At 38.2% G+C, this 11,622-nt stretch overlaps 2 protein-coding genes across 6 annotated transcripts in view; both read left to right on the top strand.

The window, feature by feature from the left end:
- The window catches only part of LOC147392289 (phosphoenolpyruvate carboxylase 2), an 8,505-nt gene extending 3,830 nt beyond the window's left edge, over positions 1-4,675 (top strand). For all 3 annotated transcript variants that reach the window (XM_086458182.1, XM_086458180.1, XM_086458181.1), the window contains 7 exons: positions 433-655; positions 1,026-1,129; positions 1,274-1,361; positions 1,621-1,775; positions 2,327-3,325; positions 3,696-4,082; positions 4,180-4,675. In XM_086458182.1, coding sequence (XP_086314308.1) covers positions 433-655; positions 1,026-1,129; positions 1,274-1,361; positions 1,621-1,775; positions 2,327-3,325; positions 3,696-4,082; positions 4,180-4,476 — 2,253 coding nt within the window. In that variant the 3' untranslated portion in view covers positions 4,477-4,675. The remainder of the gene's footprint in view (positions 1-432; positions 656-1,025; positions 1,130-1,273; positions 1,362-1,620; positions 1,776-2,326; positions 3,326-3,695; positions 4,083-4,179) is intronic.
- Positions 4,676-5,184: 509 nt separating this feature from the next.
- LOC147392288 (disease resistance protein At4g27190-like) lies at positions 5,185-11,107 on the top strand. 3 transcript variants are annotated; one of them, XM_086460106.1, is made up of 2 exons: positions 5,185-5,472; positions 7,821-11,107. In XM_086460106.1, the coding sequence occupies exon 2, from the start codon at positions 7,826-7,828 to the stop codon at positions 10,880-10,882; it is 3,057 nt and encodes a 1,018-aa protein (XP_086316232.1). In that variant the 5' UTR covers positions 5,185-5,472; positions 7,821-7,825; the 3' UTR covers positions 10,883-11,107. The 3 variants fall into 3 exon arrangements, with proteins under 3 accessions (XP_086316232.1, XP_086316234.1, XP_086316233.1); XM_086460108.1 differs by lacking the exon at positions 5,185-5,472 and having other exon boundaries at positions 7,344-10,206; positions 10,349-10,532; XM_086460107.1 differs by lacking the exon at positions 5,185-5,472 and adding an exon at positions 7,356-7,471.
- Positions 11,108-11,622: the final 515 nt, after the last annotated feature.

Raw genomic sequence — 11,622 nt, 5'->3', positions numbered from 1 at the left:
TCTATCCTTTCAACAATTTCTGATTTGTTTAATGCATACTCCTGTACCTGTAAAGAACCTTGTGTTTATCATGCTATTTTTTTGAGGTTTTGAATATTTTGGATGCATGGGTTAGTCTCCTGTGAAAATTTTGTCCCTTATGATCCTAGTGTCGATGAAATTTATTATTTGGGCATGTACCACAGAATCATGACTGATTATCTGGACCAGTGACCTGGTGTTTATGTAGCTTTCCATTGTTCCTCCACTGTCTCTGTCATTTGCTGATATATAATCAAATCAAAATTTCTAATGCAGCATTAAATGTGTAAATTGATTGTTTTATTACACTTAGGATTGAATCTTAGAGTTATGTTTAGACTTCACCAAAAGAATTGACTACTCACTTAAATTTGCAACATGTTGATTTTGTTTTCCTTCTTTTACATGCAGATTCAGGCTGCATTTCGTACAGACGAAATTCGTAGGACTCCTCCAACCCCACAAGATGAGATGAGGGCAGGGATGAGCTACTTCCATGAGACAATTTGGAAGGGTGTCCCAAAATTTTTACGCCGTGTTGACACTGCTTTGAAGAACATTGGTATAAATGAACGTGTTCCTTACAATGCCCCCCTCATTCAGTTCTCTTCTTGGATGGGTGGGGATCGTGATGGTAGGACTATTCTCCAAGATTCACTAATTAGCATGCTTTCTGAATGGTTTAGTAAGATATAAGTTACTACCAAACATTTCAGTTTACTTGTGAAAATGATTACTTTTTTCATTAACTTTGGTGTTTTGATTTCATGGTGCCTTACGTGTAATGTGATTATTACTCTTTGATGTTGGTAGCATGGTACTCAAAATTCCAAAAAATGGTTCTTATAGTGAGTGATTCTGTGAAGTTGTATATTAGTTAATGAAGAGAGAGGGATATGTGTAATATTTTTGCCCGTACATATAATTATGCATGGATATGTGTTCATGTTTCTCAAAATTATGATGATTTGCTGGCTTACAAATCTGTTTAATGTCAATTGTAGGAAATCCAAGGGTAACGCCCGAAGTTACAAGGGATGTATGCCTATTGGCTAGAATGATGGCTGCTAACTTGTATTATTCCCAGATAGAGGATCTTATGTTTGAGGTACGGAACTTTTCAGTCACAATTATTTATGCACCATTTTGTCCTTTCATATTCTCTCTGGAAGGACTGTTTCTCAGCAAGTTCATTACATATTACAAGACACTTGTTACCATTATTGCACTAATTTTCTATCACTATTTGCAGTTGTCCATGTGGCGTTGCAGTGACGAGCTTCGTGTCCGGGCAGATGTACTCCACAGGTCCTCAAAGAAGGATGCCAAACACTACATAGGTAAATATGTTTTTTTTTTTCAATAAGGTATTTCATGGTTGGGTTCATTCCACCCATGTATTCTTGGATTTTGGATATGAACTTTAACTCATAATGGTAGACAGTTGAAATTATCAAGACCTAAATTTTCTAAAGGCATGTAACAACATTTAACATTTATTTAAAAGCATCCCAATTGAAATTTTTTTCTTCTTATTTTTCCCTTTTGTATTCTCTGATTTTTTATTTATTTATCTTTTTCAACTTTTTTCTGGTGCAGAATTTTGGAAACAAGTTCCCCCAAGTGAACCCTATCGTGTTATTCTCAGCGATGTGAGGGATAAACTGTATCAGACACGTGAGCGTTCTCGCCATTTATTGGCGAGTGGAACCTCTGACATTCCCGAGGAGGCGACTTATACTAACATTGATCAGGTCTCTCCATCCTCTAATATTTATCATTTTTCCCTAGAAAAGGAGCTAAGCAATAGATTGACAACTGTACCTTTCCTTAGAATTTGCTCTCTTTCTTGTGAACCCACAAAGAGATGTGCCTTGTACCACCAATACTAGCATTTGAGGTCAATCTTGACGTCTTCATAATAAGCATGATATGTTTGCTACTGACGATAGGTTGTACAAGTAATTCAAGGAGATGCATTAGAACTTGAATACGTGTTTTTTGTTTCTCAAACAGTCCTCTTAAGTTCAATCTGAATAAAGAACACATTCCTTTAGGTTTGTGTCTGACATTCAGGTTCACTACAAAGTTCCTTCGCTGAAATTCAGACCCCCGATTAGCTTAAAGTAATGTGCTTATGCAGACATATAAATATATTTATAGAACTAATTGCTTTTATAAGCAAACTCTTTATCCCACTAGCATGAACGATGATATTTTTATTGGAGAAATTCAGGGATTTTTATTTGCTTTGTCCGATAACTGGGTTAGCTATGAACTGACTTTTCCTGTCTCTATTGTGTAGTTTTTGGAGCCTCTTGAGCTTTGTTACAGATCACTATGCTCTTGTGGTGATAGGGCGATTGCCGACGGGAGCCTTCTTGATTTTTTGCGGCAAGTTTCAACATTTGGTCTCTCTCTTGTGAGACTCGATATAAGGCAAGAATCAGACAGGCATACCGATGTTATTGATGCCATCACAAATCACCTTGGACTAGGATCCTACCGAGAATGGTCTGAGAAACATCGACAGGAATGGCTCCTGTCTGAACTCAGTGGCAAGCGTCCACTATTTGGCCCTGATCTTCCTAAAACTGAGGAAATTGCGGAAGTTTTGGACACGTTCCATGTTATATCAGAACTCCCTTCCGATAACTTTGGTGCGTACATAATTTCAATGGCAACAGCACCATCAGATGTGCTTGCCGTGGAGCTTTTACAGCGTGAGTGCCGTGTGAAGAAACCATTGAGGGTCGTACCGTTGTTTGAGAAGCTTGCAGATCTCGAGGCTGCTCCTGCTGCTGTGGCGCGTCTCTTCTCAATTGATTGGTACAAGAATAGGATTAATGGGAAGCAGGAAGTCATGATTGGGTACTCAGATTCTGGCAAGGATGCCGGGCGTCTCTCTGCTGCGTGGCAGCTATATAAGGCTCAAGAGGAGCTTATAAAGGTTGCCAAACAATATGGGGTCAAGCTAACAATGTTCCACGGCCGTGGTGGAACTGTTGGAAGAGGAGGTGGTCCCACCCATCTTGCTATATTATCTCAACCACCAGACACGATTCATGGGTCGCTTCGTGTGACAGTTCAAGGTGAAGTAATTGAACAGTCTTTTGGGGAAGAACACTTGTGTTTCAGAACGCTCCAACGTTTCACGGCTGCTACACTTGAGCACGGGATGCGTCCTCCAATTTCGCCGAAGTCTGAATGGCGTGCACTCATGGATGAGATGGCTGTTTTCGCCACAAAAAAATACCGTTCAATTGTCTTCCAAGAACCCAGATTTGTCGAATACTTCCGCCTTGTAAGTATTCTGCCGATACTATGCTCTGTATTGTCTATTTAGAGTTATGATTGCACGGAAAACATTTTCTTGGGAATTCACTTTCCCTGGAAGTGGTCTTGATAAAATGTATTTCTTCAAGAATGTTTTTTGGCGTTTGATTGCACCTAGGAAAATGCGAAAAAGAAAGATGGTTTTTGGGTTGTGGCTGACCATGTGGAGAACATTAGGATTTTTCCCACCTGACAAGAAAATCATTTTCCTAGAGGATGGGGTCAGAGAATATTTTCCCATTGCAAATCTCATTTTCTCATTTTCTAAGGAAAACCAACACCATTTTATCAAACAATCATATGAACCCTAACAGGATCCTTTCCATTGACAATTACAGGCAACACCAGAGACAGAATATGGTCGGATGAACATTGGTAGTCGTCCATCAAAACGAAAGCCAAGTGGAGGCATCGAGTCACTTCGTGCAATCCCATGGATCTTTGCATGGACCCAAACAAGGTTTCATCTCCCCGTGTGGCTAGGCTTTGGGGCCGCATTCAAGTACGCAGTTGAAAAGGACATCAGGAATCTCCATATGTTGCAGGAGATGTACAATAAGTGGCCATTCTTTAGGGTCACAATTGACTTGGTTGAAATGGTGTTCGCCAAGGGAGACCCAGGCATCGCTGCTTTGTATGACAAGCTCCTAGTGTCCAAGGAGCTGTGGTCATTTGGAGAACGGTTGAGAGCCGAATATGAAGAAACTAAGAGCTTTCTTCTCCAGGTAAAATGAAATCCGCTCATTTTCTTCCATTAGAATGAAGTTTGGTTCTGTTGTTCGAGCTATTAGAAACCCATTATTATTTTTTCCATTCTTGTAGATTGCTGGCCACAAGGATCTTCTTGAAGGGGACCCATACTTGAAGCAAAGACTCCGTCTTCGTGACTCATACATCACGACCCTGAATGTGTGTCAGGCTTACACACTCAAACGGATCCGAGACCCCAGCTACCATGTGACATTGAGGCCTCACTTGTCGAAGGAGATTATGGAATCGAGCAAGCCAGCTGCGGAGCTTGTGAAGCTGAACCCAACAAGTGAATATGCTCCTGGCCTCGAGGACACCCTCATTTTGACCATGAAGGGTATCGCTGCAGGCATGCAGAACACTGGTTGATGAGATCAAACACATAATTTATATAAATATTGTAGGAAAGGAATGCCCTTTACTCCTATTTACAGAGAAGATCAAGTTGATTGGAACTTCGGTTCTAACTATGCCTCGGGGCTGTATGATCCGAGTTCTGAACTCAAATAACTACTTGTAGTTTCGATCGTTGCTATACAATAATTGGATCAATGCTTTTTCTTCTTTAGTAAGGATTAAGTTTTTGGTTTTTCATTTCTTATGAATGGTTTTCTTTGGTGCATTTGTAGTCTAATTTAATTTTCAGGTACAAATACTTGTTGTGCGGAGGCCATGTACTCTCGCAGGAGTTGGGTTGCGACTCGACTCCTGGTCTCCTTTGCACGCCACATGGAACATTCTTTGTGGTCCAGTGATGCAGTCCCACCTATTTTGGTGAACATGGACAAAAAACTGGCTTGGTTGATGATTTTCTAGCGATAATATTAACATCCTTATGAGGTCTTAAATATTAGTATTTTTCAATACGATTACTGGGATCCCAAATTTAAATGTTTTTATCTTTATTTTTTATTTGGGATGCAACACGTGACATAGATTTATGAAAATTGATTTTCCAATTTCACTCATAGATCTTTTTTCTCGGGATACACAATTAGTCAAAACTCAAAAGTCATCACAAAGTTTGACGCAGGATGCCAATCCATTGTTAAAAAAAAAAGCCTAGGATTCCCTCAAAGCCTGTGCATTTTATCCGATCTCAAACGTATGGTGGACGCTGTTCGTCAAACGTTATTGAAGATTAGAGAAGTCCACCAAAATACATACATAACACCACAAGCGAAATTAAAACAGAGTTTTCTCGCATCAATGCAAGTACCCTCCATAAACGCTCCGTTCGAGGATCAGCAGAGGATTCAATCTTACGATCCAAATCACTTGCATCAAATATCGTGTGGACCCAAAAAAAAAAGGTCCCCATAGTTTCTTCTTTCTCAGTGGGCCCAGACTTGGAGATATAAACAGGTAAGCGATGTGCTGTTAGAGTTTTGATTCATAAATCTCTTTTAAAGTTTTACATCTTTTTCGATAAAGATCGATTCAGGTTTGGTTCTATGGATAGTTCAACCTGGTAATTCGATCCAATCAAAAACGAGAAGATCGGATGACTGGGATCCGGATTTGAGAATCATGATTTTCAAATCCCCTTCATCGTCTAGTCTCGAACCCGCAAGATTGAGTTGACACGTCAGAGTCTCGATGATCCATCTTGTTAAAGTCCGTATAGATTCGGTTGGATTCCGTTGATTCATGAAATATGACTCAAGAAATAAATTCTGAGATCTTATCGACATATATCATTGGGATATGTATTTGAGATACACCTAAAATTCTGGCCATTAGATCTTGTTCTTCACGATTGGAGTCATTTATTATTTCCTGAGTCAACGGGAACAACTAAATAGATATATGGATTGTGATAAGGGTACAAAACCATAGATCTTTTTCTTCGAGATACACAAGAAAATGATCAACAATTTTGTACCTTTGCCACGTCAACAGAATACAGATGGAGTGAAAAGTTTTGAGTCAGAAAATCATTAACGTATTTTTAATTGTAAAGTCACATCATATAATAATATTCGCTTAGGATGTTTATTTGTAACATAATGATGTGGTAATAAGTAATAACATTGCTCTAGTATTTAATCATTAAGACTTTGTTTTATAGGATAAATTAAAGTTTGGCATTATTTTATTTTGACTCCCTAATGCTTTGATAATTACACTTATCTCCTTTATAAATATCTAAGGGATCAGTTGCCCACTTCGATCAAATTGTGGTTCTTTTTATAAAAAGATCATTTTGCCTTTTAAAATGTAATTTCTTTTTATAAATAAAAATATACCTATGAAAAAAATGGGTTCAATGGATGCTAAGATGGGAGCATTTTTTATTTTTGTTTTAATAAAAAAATAATATAAAATAGTAAAATAACTTTGAAATTTGATCCTTTAGTAAAAAGGGAGGTAAGTACAATTATCAAAACATTAGAGGGTCAAAATGGATTTATGCCAAACTATAGGGGGTCAAACTGTAATTTACTCTATTTTATTTTATATTGATCATAAATATTAAAAAATTTAAAGATTTAATATCTTTACTATTTTACTATTATAATGAGTGAAAGTGGAGAAGAAGTGGTTGAACATTAAAATTTGGAATATAAAAAATGCCCTCACCTTAACATTTAAACTTAATATTATAAGTCATTTCGTCAAAATTTAATTCAATTGCAATCCCACGAGCCCTATAATCAGGGTGGTTCTTAGAAAATTACAAATTATCCTTCTTCTTTTTTTTAATGTTATCTTCAAAATCCCTTTAATTAACATTTTAAATTATAAAAAAAAACCCTTTATAATACATGTGTTAACTACTAATTTTAATAATAAAAAAATTTGAAACTGATCGACTATATGTTTAGGCGCCTGCAAGACTTTTCCTCATCTTATTTTGATACAACAATATTACATTACATTGTAATAGTGGCCGAGAACTATCAAATAAGAATAATAACAGAGGGCCGCTATTGCCGCACCAACTTTTGCTAATGCCACCCTCTGTGTGTGTGTGTGTGTGTGTGTGTGTCCCCACACGCTAATATTTGCTGGTTTACATATGAATTGGGGTGGTGTTAGCAAAAGTTGGCGTGGCAATAGAATCTCTCTAATGGTAATAATTTTGGCACTTTCTTATGTCAAACAAACACTGGTATACATTATCTCTTGAAATTATTTTCTTGAGAAGCATTTTCTCATGAAAACAGTGTGTTTCTTTTTTTGAGAAAATATTTTCTAGTCAATCATACACATCTTATATATATATATATATATATATTTATATGACGGGGGGTTCCGAACTTACATTCGACTAGGGGGGCTGGAAGAGCCAGAGCCGGCGCCTAGGCATATGGGTCCCTCCCCCCGGACACGTGCAATGCCCGCACATCACACACACCAGGTACGGGTGCATCGAACTCACAACCTACGGACTCTCACCACTTTTGGATCCGAAATTTCCATTGAGCCACCCCCTCTGGGTTAATCATACACATCCTTGGCCAATATTTTATTGGACTGTTCATATTAAAACTCAAAATATGTTAAACATCTTTGTTTTCATATTCTATTGAATATTTGAACAATAAATGTTTGTTCATTCATCTTTTTTTGTCCAAAAAGTTGGCATTTTTTCCACATGTTTTTTATTGTCTCCTCTTATAGTATGTCTTCGTATCTTAATTCTTTTTTCTTGTTAAGTTTGATCTCTAATGTACCATTCCATTGCTCACTACTTTTGTTCGATGCAGAGGCTATGAATATCGTTGAGCCATTCATTGCTATTGTGCAATGTTTCTGGAAACCCCTCGCAAGACAGTTCAATTCTTTCAAAATGGTCGAGATTAATTCAGAGACTTTGCGAAGCAAAATGGAAGAATTAAATGGTCAAGAAAACGACATAAAACTGGAAATGAATAGAGCCATGGCTCAGTTTGGAAAGAAACCAAGGAGTGAGGTACAAATATGGATGAAAAATGTGGAAAAAGTTACAAAGGAAGTGAGTACCATTGAAAAAGAACTTATTGAAGGAAAAGGAAAATGCATGAAAGGGTGTTTTCCAAACTTCAATTCGCGCTTAAAAATGGGAAGGCTTGTTGAACAAAAGATGGAATACGTGGTTGAGCTTCACGGGAAAGGAGGATTTCCTAACGGTTTGTTTGTGGACGCATTGCCCAATAGAGGAAAGACCTTACCCACGATGACACTAATGGGGAGAACAGCTGAAAGGACTTTAAAGGAGATTTTGGATTGTTTGGTGAACGAAAAGATTAAAAGGATTGGTGTTCATGGTATGGGGGGTGTTGGGAAAACAACCATCATGATGCATATTAATAACCAATTAAATGAAGCTCAGATTTTCGATAATGTGATATGGGTGACTGTGTCTAAAGTTTTGAACTTGGAGAAATTACAGCATGACATTGGAAAGGCGATAGATTTGGATCTCACGGACAATGAAGATGCAACTAGTAGAGCAAGCAAATTGTTTGGAACATTGTTGAGAAAGAAGAGATTTGTACTCATTTTAGATGATTTGTGTTGTAATTTTCCCTTAGAAGAGGTTGGAATCCCTCAACCAAATGACGAGAATGGTTGCAAACTAGTATTTACAACTCAGTCGATGAAAGTCTGTCGAGGCATGGAGACCCAAAGAGATATCAAAGTCGAAGTTATGTTCCAAGAAGAAGCATGGGACTTGTTCAAGGATAAAGTTGGCTCCGAGGTAGTGTTGCTTCCCGAAATAGAAACAACTGCAAAGCTAATTACTAAAGAATGTGGCGGTTTGCCTCTTGCGATTATCACGGTAGGGCGAGCCATGAGGAGAGTTATCAACGTTAGAGTATGGAGAAATGCTTTAGAAGAACTAAAATGTTCGAGGGCTGATATTGAAGGACTGGAAGAGGATGTCTTTGCTCGTTTAAAATTTAGTTATAATCACTTAAAGAACGATAGAATTCGAGCTTGTCTATTGTACTGTGCATTATATCCCGAAGATTATAAGATCGAGATCGAAGAGCTAATAGAGTATTGGATGGCCGAAGGATTGATAGATGAAGTGGGAGACAGGGAAAAGGAGATTGACAAGGGACATTCGATTTTGAATGAATTGAGAGATGCTTGCATGTTAGAGAGCGTCGGAACAAAGTGGGTAAAGATGCATGACTTAGTTCGAGATTTGGCGATAACCATCACGAGGGAGAATCCTTGTTTCATCGTCAAAGCTGGTATTGGATTGAAAAATATTGCTTTGGTGGAACGGATGGAAGATGCTGAGAGGGTCTCATTGATGGAAAATGAAATAAATTTTCTTTCGGATCATTCCATGGGTACTAAACTATGCACTTTACTCCTACAGAGAAACCCGCTTCCCAAAATCATCTCATATTTGTTCTTCGAGCGGTTACACAACCTCAGAGTTCTTGATCTGTCTGATACGACGATAAGGCTACTTCCCACCTCACTTTCCAACTTAAATAACCTCCACGCCCTCTTATTACGCTTTTGTAAAATAAAGAAGCTACCCTCGTTGGTGAAACTCAAGAAGCTAAGGGTTTTGGATCTCTCATATACTTACATTACAGAGCTACTACATGACATTGAAGGTTTAGTAAATCTCCGGCGTCTTGACCTCTCTTATACTGAGAAACTTAAAGTGTTTCCTGCTGAGGTAATACCCAAGTTTTCCCATCTTGAAAACCTTTCGATGTTCAAAAGTCGATGGAGATGGTCATCAAACACAGGTTTCAAAGAAGTCTTAGACTCCACAAGACTAGCTAATCTTGGTATCTCCTTTAAGGACTTGAATAGCTTTCTCAGCTATGTGAGATCTAAGCATTGGAGAATGTTGAGAAGCTATCATCTTGGTATTGGGTTGTTGTCAAGCTTTGTACCCATCTCCAAGGAGAGTTATAGTGTAGAAATACAAGGTTGTAAACTCATCAGCGGCGGGAATTCCATCATTCTACCTGAAAATACTCGGCAATTGGCACTACAAGGTTGTCATGATATCTCTAGGTTATCGAAATTGCCTTGTATATCGAACTTGAGTGAGTTGAAGGAATGTTACATCTCGAGATGTAATGGGATGGAGTACATCACTATGGCAGAAGAAGATTCTTTGCTTGGTTTAGAGAGGTTAGTACTTCGAAAGTTGCCGAAATTAATGGGTCTTTGTGATGGAATTGCAACAACGAACGTCTTTACAAGACTAAAAACTTTGCATATCCATAGTTGTAATAATCTAAAGAATCTATTATCTCTTGCATTGTTGCAACAGCTCGGGAACCTCGAGGAGATTGAAGTATGGAATTCTTTTTCGATAGAGGAAATCGTGGGAGGAGAGGAGGAAATATGCAAATATGATAACATTACTGATGCTACTATTACACTCCCAAGGTTACGTCGCTTGTACTTGTTTAGTCTTCCTGAATTGACAAGTATTTGTAGGAGGGTTTTTGTTTGTGGTTCGCTAGACACCATCGATGTATGGGATTGTTTGAAGCTTAAGAAGCTTCCTTTATCTGTCGATAACTTACCACTGGGTCTCAAGCATATTAGAGGAAGTAAGAAATGGTGGGATGCGTTAGAGTGGGATGATAACAATGCCAAGACCCTTTTTCAAACCTTTTTCAAAGAAGATAAAGAAGAGGGTGTTGTGGCAGTAGGAGGGGGAGGAGTAGATGAGGAAGGAGATGGTGAAGACGATGAAAAAGGTGACTACGACAAAGAAGAAGAAGATGATGATGATGATGATGACGATGACGACGATGATGATGACACTGATGATGAGAATTTCGAAAATGCGAGATAGAACTGCTTCCATGGCCCTGATGACGACAACAACGATGATGAGGATTTTTTTTTGGCAAATTCTGGTTTTGTTGTGTAAGTAAATGGTTAATTTCTTTTATCAGAGAAGCTATGTATATATTGTTTTTTTGATCAGTAGAAGCTATGTATATATTATACATCAATGCTTAAATGATCAACTTCTAATGATCTAAATAATAATAAAAACATTAGCGTAATTAATCAAACATGCCCTAGAATTCCTGGTCTGCCTTGGAATGCCTCTTGATACTCATCCCATCCCACCATGGAATTAGCTTAATTTTCTGCCTACTGTAACTTTAGAATTCGTTCTCAACCCAGTTCGTGATTTTCTAATAAGTGACACACACGGCAAATTAATAAATTCCGTAGTCTTTAAAACAAGGGTGGGTGATAAATTTGGGGGGCCCAACTCAAAACCAATTGACAATGAGTAGAGAGACCTAAGAACTTATAAGGAAAGAGACAAGGTAATGAGTGTTCAATGTGAAAATAAACTCAACACGCCCCCGCACATGTGGGCCGGACTGGGCTCAAGCACGTGGAGATATGAATCATCTTTAAGGGTGGAAAGATTCGAACTCGTGACCTATACAAACCTAACACTCTGATACCATGATAAATATGAGGGTCGAACTCAAAACCAATTGGCAATGAGTGGAGAGGTCTAGAGCTTATAAGGAGAGAGACAAGACAATGAATGTCCGATGTGGGACTAAA

Source organism: Akebia trifoliata, chromosome 11 (genome assembly GCF_017979445.1).
Source record: "Akebia trifoliata isolate Shusen 1 chromosome 11, ASM1797944v1, whole genome shotgun sequence".
In the NCBI taxonomy this organism is placed as follows: Eukaryota; Viridiplantae; Streptophyta; class Magnoliopsida; order Ranunculales; family Lardizabalaceae; genus Akebia; species Akebia trifoliata.
The sequence above is the reverse complement of the archived record's forward strand: the minus strand, read 5'-3'. Positions and strand labels throughout refer to the sequence as shown.